This window comes from Acomys russatus, chromosome 16 (assembly GCF_903995435.1).
Source record: "Acomys russatus chromosome 16, mAcoRus1.1, whole genome shotgun sequence".
Classification (NCBI taxonomy): Eukaryota; Metazoa; Chordata; class Mammalia; order Rodentia; family Muridae; genus Acomys; species Acomys russatus.
Genome location: NC_067152.1, coordinates 21046715 through 21061938, shown reverse-complemented (window position 1 = coordinate 21061938; position 15224 = coordinate 21046715). Strand labels below are relative to the sequence as shown.

Below are 15224 nucleotides of genomic sequence, written 5' to 3'. Positions count from 1 at the left end.
CCCCCCCGCCCTCCGCTGACTCCTGCTCTCCTGTGGGCCCACCTGCTCACAGCCAGGACTGAAATAACTCTCAACTCGGTTAGTTTCTCTCCTGCCAGTTAGACCGTGACCTGATTTTAGGCACCTCGCTCCCGGCGCTCACATCTGAACCAGGTACACAACATTCTAATCAACAGACTGAAGGAACTAAGAGTTCTTGCATGGGCCAAGAAAGTGCTCTGGCACACACAGGTTGCTAAGAAGCCCTCAGCTCACCCCAAGTCCTTGGCAAAGGACACCCAGGCTGTGTGCTTGCGAAGGAATAGGCTGCGAGTACGCCAGTGTCCGGCAGATGGCGCCGCAGACCCGAGGCCCAGGGCTCTCTAGCCGCGCCGGGAGAGGCAATATGAGGTCACGCAGCCCCTCTGACTTCCGCCGGGGCGGCCCACGCGGCCCAGCCCGGGCACACCTTTACTGCACTCGCCGTCGAGGTTTCGGATCTCTCCTTTCTGCCGCCTTGCGAGCCATGGGTCTCTCCCGGGTCCGGACCAGTACATGGGTGGCAGCAGCCAGGGCGGCCCAGAGGCGCCCCCGTGTGGACAACCGGGGTCAGCCTCGGAGTCCTGAGCCTGCGAGCACGCGCGCGGCGCTTTACGTGCACGTGAGTGGGTGGGGGAGGGCAGAAGGAGGTGGCCGCGGTGGCTAGCACTTGTCCCGCTGTTGGTTCACCTGCACTCTTTCCATGCCCCTACATCACGTCTGGCATAGCATCTGTCCCCCACGTCCTACCCACCGGGAAAAGTCTTGGGCCAAAGATCTCAAGTCTGGTGCTCTCCAGCTGGGTGACCCCTTGGAATCTGTTTTGTCATACTGAAGTGAGCACAGTAATCTCATCGCCACCTGCTTAAGGGCGCAGAGTGCCTTAGTTGTCGCAACCACACTTGACCAACCTCAGAAAGGGAATGGGATTATGTGAGGTTAGCTCCGGAAGTGTCCTGGGCAGCCCAGAGCCCCGCCTCAGCTCCTACACGCACCCTTGTCCCCAGTGGCCCTGGAAGTGTCCTGGGCAGCCCAGAGCCCCCGCCTCAGCTCCTACACGCACCCTTGTCCCCAGTGGCCCTATTGCGAGAAGCGTTGCAGCTACTGCAACTTCAATAAGTACATCCCCCGCGGCGTGGAGGAGGGGGCCGTGCGGAACTGCCTGGTGACTGAGGCACGGACGCTGCTGCGGCTCAGCGGGGTGCGAAGGTCGGTACTGGGCACAGTAAGGCAAAGTCTAGGGGTGGGAGAGGACAGGACATGGGGGCATCCCCCGGGGCTTTCCTCACTTATGTCTCCATCCTCTTCCTCCAGGGTGGAGTCTGTGTTCTTTGGTGGGGGAACCCCAAGTCTGGCCAGTCCCCACACTCTGGCTGCTGTCTTGGAGGCCGTGGCGCAGGAAGTCCACCTACCTGCAGATTCAGAAGTCACATTGGAGGCTAACCCCACTTCAGCCCCAGGTCCCAAGCTGGCAGCTTTTGGAGCAGCAGGAGTCAACAGGCTGTCCATTGGTTTACAGGTGACCTATCTCACTCACCCTCTCCAAGTGCAGGCAGACCTTAGGGTGTTTTGGGTCAGTCATTGGAAAAAACATTTCTGAGTACCAGGGCCTAGTACACAGGCTGAGTAGCAGCACTTTTCTTACTGTTTTCTCTGTGGCTATACTGGCCCATGGGCTTCCTGAGGTAGCCTTGGCATTAGTATTGTTGTTGCCTTTGTTGTTTTGAGACAGGGTACCATGTAGCTCAGGCTAGCCTCGAGTTTGATTATGTAGCCAAGGATGACCCTGAGCTCCTGATTCTTCTGCCTCAATCGTTGTATTGGGATTACAGGCATGTGCCACCATGCCCAGTTTATGTGGTGATGGAGATTGAACCCAGGGCGGGCTAGGCAAGCATTCTACAGACAGGTGCATCACCAGCCGCCGTCATCGCCTTGAGACAGAAACTCACACTGTAGCTCAGGTTGGCCTCATACTTGCAGCAATCTTATTGGGCACGTGTGGACGGGTTTGGATCCTCAACCCCCACACAAATGCTGGGTGGGTATGTCGGCCTGCCTGCACCCCCAGCACTTGGCGGCACGGATAAACGGGTCCTCCCCTCCCCTCCCTTAGTACTGGCTAGCTAGACTTAACCATATCAGCCAACTATGGTTTTGAATCGGTGAATAAGGTAGCAAAAAATTAAGGAAGACCTCCCCAATATCAACCTTAGGTTTACACACACACACACACACACACACACACACGCGCACTTACCCCCGCTCACACACGTGTGAACACATGTACACACAGGCACAATTCACATATACAGACATCAAAGAAAGAAGGGGAAGAACACGTAGGGCCGGGCTTGTTCTATGATTGAAGACAGGGAGGCAGGCGGCAGCCAGATCACGGCCAGGTAAATACTCCCTGGGAAAGACTTAGAATACAGCCTGAGGTCCACCCAGCCTGATGAAATCCTGGAAGTCTTCCTGGAGGAAATGATGCGTGAGTGAGACAGAGCAGGTGTTTACCAGGCAAGGGGGTGTGGGAGGAGACGGCACAGGATGTGGAAGCACTTTGCATGTTTGGGGGCAGCTGTGTCATTCCCTGTGACGAGAGAGGCTGGAGACCAGGCTGCCAAACAGGACCCAAAGCCTTCAGCTTCTGTAGGAGTTTGCGGTTTCTCCCATTGGGGAGCCTCTGAAGGTGTGGTGTGTTTATGACTCAAGAGAAATCTCTCCTGGGTTGACCTCTGTTGACCTCTGATGCTTCACCCCCATTGCCTGGAGTGGACCGCTTCGCCTAGGGTTGGCAGGGGGCACACCGGGTCTGGATGTTCTTGCTCCAACTGCTTCCTTTCTTGTTTTTTCTTTTTTCTCTTTTTAAGATGTATTTAATTTAGTGTGTATGAGTGTCCTATCTGCACGTACGCCTTGCAGGCCAGAAGAGGGCATCAGATCCCTATATAGATGGTTGTGAGCCACCAAGTGGTGGCTCTGGAAGAGCAGACAGTGCTCTTCTGAGCTGTCTCTGCAGCTCTTCTCTCTTTTTAAAGGCAAGATCTTACAACCCACTCTGGCCTTTAACTCATTCTCTAGCTGTGAGCAGGTTTGAACTCTTGAACTCCCACCTGCCTCCACCTCCCCAGGCATTGGGATGTGCACCATCACACCCGGCTCCTAGTTATGAGGAAAACACAGGTAAATCTAAACTAAGAGACCCTTGGGTCTCGGTGTGGTGGCACACAGTTGTCATCTCACTATTCAGGATTGCCACGAGCTCAAAACCAGCCTGAGCTCTTTCATGAGACACCCCCCCCCCCCCCATCGCAAAAGGAAGCAAGGGAATTGGTCCTTCTGGAACGTGGTGGTTACATTTTGTTGTGGATAGAAAGGGGCTCTTACTGAGCTTTCAGGCTTGAGTTAATTCAAAATTTAAAAAGAAGGGCTAGGGAGGCGACTCGGTGGATAGGGCGACTTGCGGCCAAGCCTGAGGACCTGAGTTCTAGTTCCCATTAGAGCTTACATGATGGAAGGACAGAACCTACTCCTCCAATTTAACCTTTGACCTCTCTATGGTCATTGTTGTGCTCCCCCAAATAATTAATATAAACATATTATAAGCATAATAAATATTAGATATATTTGCTCTTATAACAAAATCAAAATATATCTGTTTCAGAATAAATATTATAAAATACTAATAATATCTTGTAATAAATATAGACACTATTAGGGGAGGAAAGCCTGTTGGAGTTAGAATCAGCCACTCCTAAATTCCTAGTCTGAAGTTGCAGTTACCTCTTAACTATCTCTGAGCCTTAGCTTTGCCATCTGTCAAATAGAGCGAGTGGCTGAGCACTGTGGCACAGGTCTCTTCCTCCTGTCACTCAGCAGGCAGAGAGGCAGGCTACCCCACAGGCTTAAGGTTAACCTGGGCCACTTAGTGAGTTCCAGTCCAGTCAGTACCATAGTAAGTCTCAAAGAGAAATAAAAACACAAAACAGAAGAGAAGGCATTAAGGGTTAAATGCACCCTTCGTTGAGGAGCAGCTCTGGGCTCTGCCTTGACTGCTCCTTCATTCTCACTCCCTTCTGTCTGTCCCATGTCCCTCGCATCTGTGGCCCCCAAATAAGGCTGAGTGTTGCTGCCTCCCTCTGGGACAGCATTTATACACCGGACCCTCTCTCCCCAGTCCTTGGATGACACTGAGCTGCAGCTGCTGGGTCGGACTCACTCAGCCAGCGACGCTTTGCAGACTCTGGCAGAAGCCAGGCGCCTTTTCCCTGGCAGAGTATCCGTGGATTTGATGCTGGGCTTGCCAGCACAAAAGGTGGCGCCATGGCTTCGACAGCTTCAGAAACTGCTGCACCACTGCGACGACCACCTCTCCCTCTACCAGCTGACCCTGGAACGGGGCACCTCACTCTTTGCCCAGGTGCAGCAGGGCACCCTCCCAGCCCCTGACCAGGACCTGGCTGCTGAGATGTACCAGGAGGGGAGGACAGTCCTCCGAGACGCTGGCTTTCGCCAGTATGAGGTCTCCAACTTTGCACGGAACGTGAGTGCTGGGCTGATGATGACTCGGGGTACAGAATTAGTGGGCTGAGATATGACCGGGGTACTGAAGTCTTCTCTCAGACCTGAGGTGGTGAGACATTCTAAATATGATGCACCCCCCTCTCCCACATAAATAAGGCCTCAGTGCCTCCTTCTGGGCTGACGACCCCCTTTTTCCCCCACAGGGGGCGCTCAGTACTCACAACTGGACTTATTGGCAGTGCGGTCAGTACCTTGGTGTTGGGCCTGGTGAGTGGATTGCGAACAACCGAAAGCATGATTCAGGAGAGGAACATTCTGGTTGTGTGAACCTGGACTGCTCGCTTAGCCACTCAGAGGCTGCATTTCCTCATGCAGAGTACACAAAGCCTCTCCGTGGAACCATGGAATGCGGAGCATCAGGCCTCTTTGTAGCTGGGTTGGTGCTGTGGTTCTGAGTCTGGCATAGCTACAGAAGCCCCTGGGGACTTGTTGCCGCCCACAGTGCTGGGCCCTCCCTCCAGGACTCCTCACGGGCAGGGCTGCAGCAGGGCCTGATGGTTTACAGTTGTCGTGGTTGCTTCAGAGACCACCCTTGGAAAACTCCCTGAGTTCAAAGCTGATAATTCACCATGTTAGCTTCTAGTAATGCCTGTGTGGTGGTTTGTTTATCCATGTCATCAGGAGCCCATGGACAATTTGTGCCCCAGGGAGCTGGAAGCCACACCCGGGAAGCACGGATCCAGACACTGGAGCCAGACAACTGGATGAAAGAGGTGATGCTGTTCGGTCATGGCACCCGGAAATGCGTCCCCCTGGGCAAACTAGAGCTGTGAGTACCTGAATACACAGGGCTCTAACCCCCAGGGTTTCCTGTACCCCAGAAGCCCCTCCTTCTTTCTACATTTTTTTCCCCGAGATAGGGTTTCCTCTGTGTAATAGCCTTGGCTGTCCTGGAACTCTGAATTCACAGCGGTCCGCCTGCCTCTGCCTGTGTGCTGGGATCAAAGGCGTGCGCCCCCCGCGGCCCCAGCTGTTTCTACATCTTTTTTTAATTTTTGTTTTGTTTTGTTTTGTTTTGTTTTTCGAGACAGGGTTTCTCTGTGTAGCCTTGGCCATCCTGGACTCACTTTGTAGACCAGGCTGGCCTCGAACTCACAGGGATCCGCCTGCCTCTGTCTCCTGAGTGCTGGGATTAAAGGCGTGCGCCCACGACGCCCGGCTCTGTTTCTACATCTTTATTGCCTGCTTTGCCTCTCCCGCTCTGCCTCCCACCACATGAGTTCTAAGTACACCGCTGCTGCATCCCAGCACTGGGTTTAAAGATTGTGGGTTCTCGTCTCTAAGGTCCCATGATAATTGTCTTTCAGGCTGGAGGAGGTCTTGGCTATGGGGCTGCGCACCGATGTGGGGGTCACTCACCAGGTAAGGGAGGGGGGACCTTCTCAGATACTCTCAGCCCCTCCTAAGAGAGAACCAGTCACTTCCCAGAGCCTCCTCCCTCCCTCCCTCCCTCCTCTGGGTTGGCAGCTGGAGGTTGGCCCTGGCCAGCTGAAGCCTGGGGACAGAGGCAGAAGGCAGTGCTGTGTGATGGTTAGACCCATAGCTAGGGCTGCAGCGCCCTGGGTCTGGGCCTGAGTGCAAATCCTTTCACCCCCTATGAACTTTGACCTTCGCAGCTATGTGAAAGACTCAACTAGGTAAAGGGTTTCCTTTTTTTTTTTTTTTTTTTTCTAATTTTGTAAACAATACTAAAGATTGCACCTAGAGCTTTGTGATGCTCTGTGCTGGGCAAGTGCTCTACCACTGAGCTATTTAACATGAAATCCAAATATTTATGTGCATGTTGTGTTGTGTGTACATATGCACATGTACACACGCGTGTACATACATGTCAATGTACTCAAGTACGTTTACATTCATTTGTGTGTATGCAGAGCCCGTAGAAGATTGTCAGGTGTCCTGCTCTATCACTGTTTGCCTATTTCTCTATAGACAAAGTCTCTCTCTGGACTTGGAGCCTGGCTGGCAGCCAGAATACTCCTCTCATCCTACTGTCTCCACCCGGTAATGCTGGGGTGACAGGCACACTCGACGACCATGACTAGCTTTTTACATGGGTTTGGGGGGATTTGAACTCAGGTCCTCATACTTTCACAGCAAGAGCCCTCATCCCAGTCCCATATATAGTTACCCCCCTGACCCCCACTCTCTTGACCTCTCTCTTGACCAGGCAATCCTCAAACTCACAGAGCTACGTCTGCCTCTGCCTCCTAAGTACTAGGATTAAAAGCATGTGCCAGCTGGGCGTCGTGGCACGCACCTTTAATCCCAGCAATTGGGAGGCAGAGGCAGGCGGATCGATGTGAGTTCGAGGCCAGCCTGGTCTACAAAGTGAGTCTAGGACAGCCAAGGCTACACAGAGACACCCTGTCTCGAAAAACAAAAACAAAAACAAACAAAAGCATGTGCCACCACACATGGCATATATACAGTGTCCCCCGTATGCTCCTCTGTGCACTGAAGCCTCAGAAGGGAAGTGTAATAGATAGTGACTGATCAGATCCAGTCACTGTGGATGGAGCTGGGGCTGTGAATCCCTGATGCTGGCACTGCCCACGTGAAAGGACAGTGGGCGAGAGCAGAAGAGGAAGAGACTTGTCTTCACTAGAAGCTGGGTCTGGGCCTCCACATGCAGTAAGAATGAAGGTACCCACTTTGCCTCTGGCCCATCGACACGTCCGGTGCTGATGAGCATCGCCGCTGAGACACCGTGCTAGGCTCTCCCTGACCCCGTTTCTGTATCCAGCCACGAGCCCTTCGCCAGCTCACTAGCCTGATTCTTCTGGCTTCCTAGCACTGGCAGCAGTTTGAGCCCCAGCTGACCCTGTGGGATGTGTTTGGAGCCGGCAGGGAGGTGAAGGAGCTGCTAGCACGGGGTCTGTTGCTGCTGGACCACAGGTGTGTTGGAAATATTGTGCAGAGTGGGTTTAGCTGTCCCCAGGAGCCCTGACTACAGATTTGGGCGTTGGGCTTGGGGGGGGGGGGCTGCCATAATGTCTGTACCACAATTAGATGTGTCCCTCCTCTTCAAAGTGTGACAGAAACAGGACAGACCAGAAGAGAACGGTCTGTGAGGTCCCAGGGGTGCATGCGCTGGAGTGGGCCTTAATGTGGTAAAATAAGAGTCACATCCAGGCCTCTTGGTTTTCAGGGGTCTCCGGTGTTCCTGGGAGGGTCTAGCTGTGCTGGACTCGCTGTTATTGACTCTCCTGCCTCAACTCCAAGAGGCCTGGCAGCACAGGACTCCGTCACCTGTGACAGGAGGATGACCTGACGTTCCTGCATCGTAGGGCAACAACTGTCAGACTTGGAGGGCTGAGTGAACGTGGGGGCATCTCTCCTTTGCCTGCAGGTGTCCTCTCTGCTCTGAATGACTATGGTGAATTGGGTGGAAGGACATCACTGGTCCAGGGATTGCTGTTCCACACAGCATCCCAGGAGTCACAGATCAGCATGTGTGCCCTGACTAGGATACACTCACCGCACACTGGTATTTGTTGTGTACACTGAACACCAAATAACAAGGAACAATCAGAAATCTTTCTCCAGGGAACTGTGTCCCTCAGAGAAGCCTCCCTTATTCTAGAGCGAAGCCTTGAGTTAGCTTGTATGATTCAGTGGGACTAAGTCTCCTCCAGATATTGTAAACAAGAAGAAATAATAGGAATGAGATATTTGCAAAGCCATTTGAGGGGCTGGAGAGATGGCTCAGTGGTCAGAGCATGGTTTGCTCTTCCAGAGGATCAGGGTTCAATTCCCAGCAGCCACCACATGGCCATGCACAACCATCTGTAACTCCCATTCCAGGGGACCTGGCACCTTCTGACCTCTGCTGGAACCAGGCACATATGTGGTACATGGACATTAAAGCAGGCAAAACATTCATATGCATAAAGTAAAAATGAAATTGATCTTTAAAAAAATTTTGAGATTTTTTTCAGTCAAACCCATTTGTTGGGCAGAAATTATCCTATCCCCTGGGTATATTTAATTTTTTCCTAAGGGTTGAATGTAGGTTCAACTTTTTTAAAAAATATATTTTAATTTTTATTACTTATTTATTCATTTCAAGACAGGGTTTCTCAGCCAGGTGTGGTGGTGCACACACATTTAATCCCAGCACTTGGGAGGCAGAGGCAGGTGCATTGCTGTGAAAGTTCGAGGCCAGCCTGGTCTACAAAGTGAGTCCAGGACAGCCAGGGTGACACAGAGAAACCCTGTTTCAACAAAACAAAAAGGACAGGGTTTCTCTATATAGCCCTAGTTGTCCTGGAACTTGCTCTGTAGACCAGGCTGGGCCCAAACCCACAGAGATCTACCTGCCTTTGCCTTCCCAGTGCTTGGATTAGAGACGTGCACCAACACCTCTTCGCTTTTAGTTCTTTACAAATGGATTTGCGCATGTGCACACATGCCCATGGAGGCCAGAAGAGACAGTAGAACCTTCTAGCACTGGAGTTACAGGCTGATGTGAGCCACAGTACCTGACACCACACTCTGGACCAGTGGAAGAGCAGAAGGCAGTCTCAACTGCTGAGCCATCTTTCCAGCTCCTGTTTTTAATTAAAATGTTAGTTGGGTCAGGCGTGGTGGCGCACACCTGTAATCCCAGCACTCAGGAGGCAGAGGCAGGTGGATCTCTGTGAGTTCAAGGCCAGCCTGGTCTATAAAATGAGTCCAGGACAGCCAAGGCTACACAGAGAAACCTTGTCTCAAAAAACAAACAAACAAACAAAAAACCCAAAACAAACAAAATGTTAGTTGGGATGGTGTCTTATGTGTCCCCGACTACAAGACAGGTGCCCTGTACCTGAAGACAATGTTTAATTTATAATGCCTCTGCTTCCACCTCCCACGTGCTGAGGCTACAGGCATGCACCACCACACCCATTTTTTTCTGTGGTTCTGGACTTCATGCTGTGAGGTGAACACTGCCAACGACATCCCCAGCCCTGTCAGGTTCAGTTTTGTTTCTTGTTTGTTTGTTTAGATTTACCTATTTTGCTATATAAGTCTCTTGTGTGGCTGCTTGCGTGTCCACCATATGCATACCTGTTGGATCCCCTGGAACTGGATCATTGCGAGCCATGATGTGGGTGCTGGAAATTAAACCCAGGTCCTCTGGATGCTCATACCTGTTGAGCCATCTCTCCAGCCCTGAACGTTGATCACTCTACAGCTGCATCCCTTCTTGGAGGTTAAGGAGCTCGTCATCCGTGGCATGACAGGGTGACACCAAGTGATGTCCCATCGCCTGATCATCATTTGATCATTGATTTTGGCAATTGCTAGTGATCCTTTGTCAAATGAATGATTTTTATTTTTTTAATTTATGTATGTGTTTTATGTATACAGTGTTCTGTTTGGATGTACACCTGCCCACCAGAAGAGGGCATCAGATCCCATTATAGATGGTTGTGAGTCACCATGTGGTTGCTGGGAATTGAACTCAGGACCTCTGGAGCTAGTGCTCTTAACCACCGAGCCACCTCTCCAGTCCAGCCAAATTATTTCTTAAATTGGAGATTGCAAAGTATTGGTTTCTGATTTTATTATTCCTTCCAAATTCATTTAATTGCCATTTCCCCATAAAAAAAGAACTTTCCTCCGTTACTGTTGCAATGCTAGGAATCAGACCTATGGCCTTGCCCAAGGCTATAGTTTACCTGCTAAACTAAGCCCCGGCCTGAGTTTCTTCCTTCCTTCCTTCCTTCCTTTCTTTTCCTTTCTTTTGTTTTATTTTTTCAAGACAGGGTTTCTATGTGCAGCCCTGGCTATCCTGGACTTGCTTTTGTAGATCAGAGATACACCTGCCTCTGCCTCCCAAGTGCTGGGATTAAAGGCATGCACCACCATGCCCAGCTGTTTTTTTCTTTTCTCCTTTCTTTCCTTTTTTTGAGACAGGGTTTCTCTGTGTAGCCTTGGCTGTCCTGCACTCACTTTGTAGACCAGGCTAGCCTCGAACTCACAGTGATCCACCTGCCTCTGCCTCCTGAGTACTGGGATTAAAGGCGTGCACCACATTTCTTGGCTTTTAATGGGCTGATCCTCAGTGTTATAATGCACATCAGAATGCGGCTCAGGCCATGCCCACCACAGCAACCTCATCCTATGATCAGAACCACAAGTCTATGAATCCCTAACCCTGTAACAGGCTCCTCCCCAGCCCATAGACCTCGGGTTGTCAGACTCCCTGGACATGTGAAGGCTGCCATAAATGGCTATGTCTCAAATAGACATGCCCCCCAATACCTGCAGGGGAATCAGAGATAGCCTGGATACATGAAACCTCCCCCTTCCTCTGAGACCTACAGGAAGGAAATCCCCCCCCCCCCCCCACCCCGCCAGCCCTACTCTGCCTTGGGTAACTTCAGTTCTTGTCAGAGCCCCAGTCGTGTTGTCTACATGCCTATGGCACTGGGGCCTGAATGAAATCTCTTATCCCAAAATACAAACCTACATGTATGTGTTGCCCTCCTGCCCTTGAGCCACTCCCAAGACTTTCACTCTTGACTTGGAAATTGTATGCCATGCATGCATGTGTCTGTGGTGTGTGTGTGTATGTGTGTGTGTGTGTGATTTGTTTCGTTGTACTGGGGCTGGATCTCAGGCCCTTCTGATGTTAAACAGTCCTCTGTCACAGAGCTACATCCTTGGCCTAAGGCTGCTTAACTAACTCCTTATCATGGCAAAAGGTACCACGGTGCCAGAAGTGATTTAGTTACCCTGCAGATGGCAGTACACTGGCCTCTAGTGGATGATGAAAGATGGGACTCCCCCCCCCCTTAGGGGTAAGCACGTGTATTTCCCATGTGCTGGTACGTGTGGATGCCAGTCCTTTTTTGACCCTGTGGTAACGTGGTAACTGTTACTTTATTCATGAATTGTTCATCTAGCACCAGTAGTGTGCCAGGCGCCGCCCTGGGCACGAACAGAGGAATAAGACCTGTCCGTGCTCTTAGGGAACTTTGATGCCATGTTGACAGATGCTCAGAGAGATAAAGCCAGGGTTGTTGGTTAAGCTGTTACAGACAGCCTGGATGACACTGGGTTTTGACGGGCTGAGAGGAAAGAAGTAGGGGAAAGTGTACTTTTCTTACCAATTCTTAGGCGCCCTGGAGAGCCTAGGGTGGGTGGCCTGTGCTGCTCAAGGGGACCCCTGCCCCAGCCTTCCCCTGATCTTGATATTTAAGAAGCTAGCACAGGGCTGGGTGCGGGGGAGGTGCTCCATCAGATAAACCAGGGCCACTCGGGTTTCTTCTAACTGCCAAGGCTTGTGCCACCAGAGCTGTCTGGGCCCTCTCGGCTGAGGCAACTCGGGGAGCCTGTGTAGGGCCTGGATCAGGGTGGCCCCAATCACCTTCCATGACTCAGCCTGGTTCCACCCTTTTCCAGATGAATCAGAGCCTCCTGGACATAGGGCCTAGGAATCCAGCTATCCAATGCTTCCTCAAGGCTCCCAAACCAGGCCCTGTTTGGAAAGCCCTGCCGACTGTCTTCTCCCACTTTCCATCCTGGGGTGGGGACAAGAAGCCCATGGCTACTTCCCAACACTGCAGAGTGTGGGAGTGGGATCCTTCTGTGGCTTGTCCACCAAACGGGTAATCTTCCATATTTTGGGACTCTGGTCGTTGTCTTCTTAGTATTGTTTTGTGTTTTTAGATAGGGTCCCATGTAATCTGGCCTAGACTACTGTGTGGCTGAAGGTGACTTTAAACTTCTGGTTTTGTTCCCTCCACCTCCCAAATGCTAGGATTTACAGGCGTGTGCCACCATGCCTGGCCTCGTCCTCTGTAGCTAAATCTCTAGGTCCCATGCAATACGGGGATAGAGCTGTGTAAATAGGGCTGTTGAGATGGCTCAGTGGGTAAGGGAGCTTGCCATCAGGCCTGGTGACTCATTCTACTTTGAGTGCCCAGGTCCCACACGGTAGGGAAGAGCTGCCCCTTGTAAGTTGTCCTCTGACCTGCACAGGTGAGCCATCATGTACACAGACACCCCCAGAGAGTGGCTGGAACCGTGGCTCCTCAGTTAAGAACCGCTGCCGCGTTTGCAGGGCACTTGGATTCAGTTCCCAGCATTCACTTCATGGCTTACTCCCCCCAAGTTCCAGGGGATCCCACATCCTCTTCTGGCCTCTGCAGGCACCAGGCATGTTTGTGGTACGCCTACAAGCAAGCAAACATTCATAGACGTAAACTTTCCTCAAAGATAACTTTTAATTAAAAATAAACATATGTAAATAGTTAGCAGACTCAATTGTTTAGGGCATAGTGACCAGGAAGAAAATATATAGGTGTTCAGTACAGAAGCCATTTCCCACCATGAAAATTCCCCATTGGGAATTTGTTAAATCTGCAGATTGTGAGCCCACAGAGATACCACTCAAATATGCCCATCTTTGAGTAGCTCTAATGATGAGGGTCTGTTTTACTCGGGCCCTACTCTGTAGCGCCATCCGTTTCCTGGGAAAGAAGTATGTTTTCCTTTGCTTGACTCAGCAAAGAAAGCCACAGAGTGAAATGACTGAACTTTCCAACTGCCCGGTGTTAGCTCAGCCCCAGTTTTAAGAAGTGATGGCTGGCCCACTGTCTGTGTATCCCTCTAGCATAGGGACCTGCACTGTTCAGATAGACTGTTGTGGCAGTCTACTCTCAGAGTGGAGCCAATGGAGGGCAGAGGAGCAGTGAGGCATGGGAGATGAACAGAAAGAAATTAATATTTTCTGTATAGCTAGTATATTTTCAGATGGCGCAGCAAAATTGAGGCTAAGCTGTCAGAGTTTGTAGCCCCAGCATTCAGAGATTAACCATTTCTAGACGGGGGTGTGGCTGTGCGGCTCAGCGGTAGAGTGCTTGCCCCAGCAGGCACCAGCCCTGAGTGCCATTTCCAGCGCTGGAAGAAAGATTTACCACAGAATAAGCCTGGCAGGTGTCCAACACCTGGAGTCCTTGTACTCAGGAAATGAAGGCAGAAACCTCAGGAGTTCAAGGTCAGCTTCAGCTACGTAGCATTTTGGAGGACAGCCTGGGCTATATGGGACCAAAACTCAAAACTAAAATAGAATTGACTTTGTGACAACATTGACCCTTCCTAAATTCTGAGCATCAGTCTCTCTATTGATTGAGTGCTCTGATTTCTTTAACCACTAAGCTTACAGTGTACCTCATAAATATTATATAAAGATATATAATATTTATATTCTATATGTAATATAGAATATATTTACACACAATATTGTATATACTAATATGATATAAATATATGCACACATAATATGTATTATATCCTACATATAATATAAATATTATACATATATGCATACATAATTAGTTACTACCTAGAACCTGGTAGAAGACTCCCAGATCTTCAGATCTCTTTTCTTTTCTTTCTTTCTTTTTTTTTTATTTTTTTTATTTTTTTGGTTTTTCGAGACAGGGTCTCTCTGTGTAGCCTTGACTGTCCTGGACTCGCTTTGTAGGTAGACCAGGCTGGCCTTGAACTCACAACGATCCACCTGCTTCAGCCTCCTGAGTGCTGGGATTAAAGGCATGCGCCACCAATGCCCAGCACTTGTCTTTTTTTTTTTTTTTTTTTTTTTTGGTTTTTCGAGACAGTTTCTCTGTGTAGCTTTGGCTGTCCTGGACTCGCTTTGTAGACCAGGCTGGCCTCGAACTCACAGTGATCCACCTGCCTCTGCCTCCCAAGTGCTGGGATTAAAGGCGTGTGCCACCATACCCGGCTTCCCAGAGTAGAATTGTAAAGCCAACTTTAAAACTGATATAGACAAGAAACATTTGGCAGAATTGAAAATGAAAAAAAAAAACAAAAAAAAACCCCAAAACACAGCAGCTCAGTAATGCTCACACTGTTTTTATTTGCCCAACTTTCCATCCTGCGCTCGTCCAGCGCAAGCCATAGTTTTGCTGAGTGTCCAGGCGCAGGTGTAACTTTGCACTGCGCCCCTTTCCCGTCTCATTTTTCACAAGCAGTTCTCCAGTGTGCATTGCAGTCTCCATCCCTCTCTCTTCTTAGTTGCTGCACAGTGTTCCAGTGAGCGGGTTGCTTAGTAGTCATTACCCTAATGGAAGTCACTCACATGGTTACTCAGCTTTTCCCAGGATGAATAATGCTGCAGCGTGTGTTTTTATGGATATCATTGCTTCCTTCGTGTGGCGTATTTCCTCAGCTCAGTGGCCCAGAAGGAGGTGGCAGAGTTAAAGGACACTGGGGCTCTCATCATTCTTGGCATGAATTACTATATTGTTTTCCAAAGGGGTTTTCTTTAAAAAAAAAAAAAAAATCTGCCTAAAAATATACACACATCTCTTTTTCAACTACATAAAAGAAAAGCAAAAAAATTATACTACAGAAATCTCTTCCACATTCGGACAACCATCCTTCCAGACAGCTCATGATACATAGATATATACGTAGTTGGAGAGATAAAAATAAGTTTTTCATAAAAGGGTTTGTATTCCTATGCCAGTTTTGCAGCCTGGTGTTTTTATTTTCTTTTTTTAAAAAAAGACTCAACATGTTCTGGAGTTTTCTAATTGGCTCTTTCACTAGCTGTGCCTGGGTGCTGGGATGATGTAGCACGGGGTAACTGCTTT

The 15224-nt window shown here is 50.0% G+C and overlaps 1 protein-coding gene across 3 annotated transcripts; it reads left to right on the top strand.

Annotated features, from left to right (window-relative positions):
- Positions 1–211: 211 nt before the first annotated feature.
- Rsad1 (radical S-adenosyl methionine domain containing 1) lies at positions 212–7922 on the top strand. Of its 3 annotated transcripts, none has more exons than XM_051158336.1 (9): positions 213–640; positions 1094–1227; positions 1333–1537; positions 4445–4567; positions 4752–4815; positions 5230–5377; positions 5916–5970; positions 7403–7506; positions 7760–7922. In XM_051158336.1, exons 1-9 carry the CDS (start codon positions 332–334, stop codon positions 7875–7877), a joined length of 1260 nt encoding a protein of 419 aa, XP_051014293.1. In that variant the 5' UTR covers positions 213–331; the 3' UTR covers positions 7878–7922. The 3 variants fall into 3 exon arrangements, with proteins under 3 accessions (XP_051014292.1, XP_051014293.1, XP_051014291.1); XM_051158334.1 differs by having other exon boundaries at positions 214–640; positions 4202–4567; XM_051158335.1 differs by lacking the exon at positions 7403–7506 and having other exon boundaries at positions 212–640; positions 4202–4567.
- The last annotated feature ends 7302 nt before the right edge of the window (positions 7923–15224 follow it).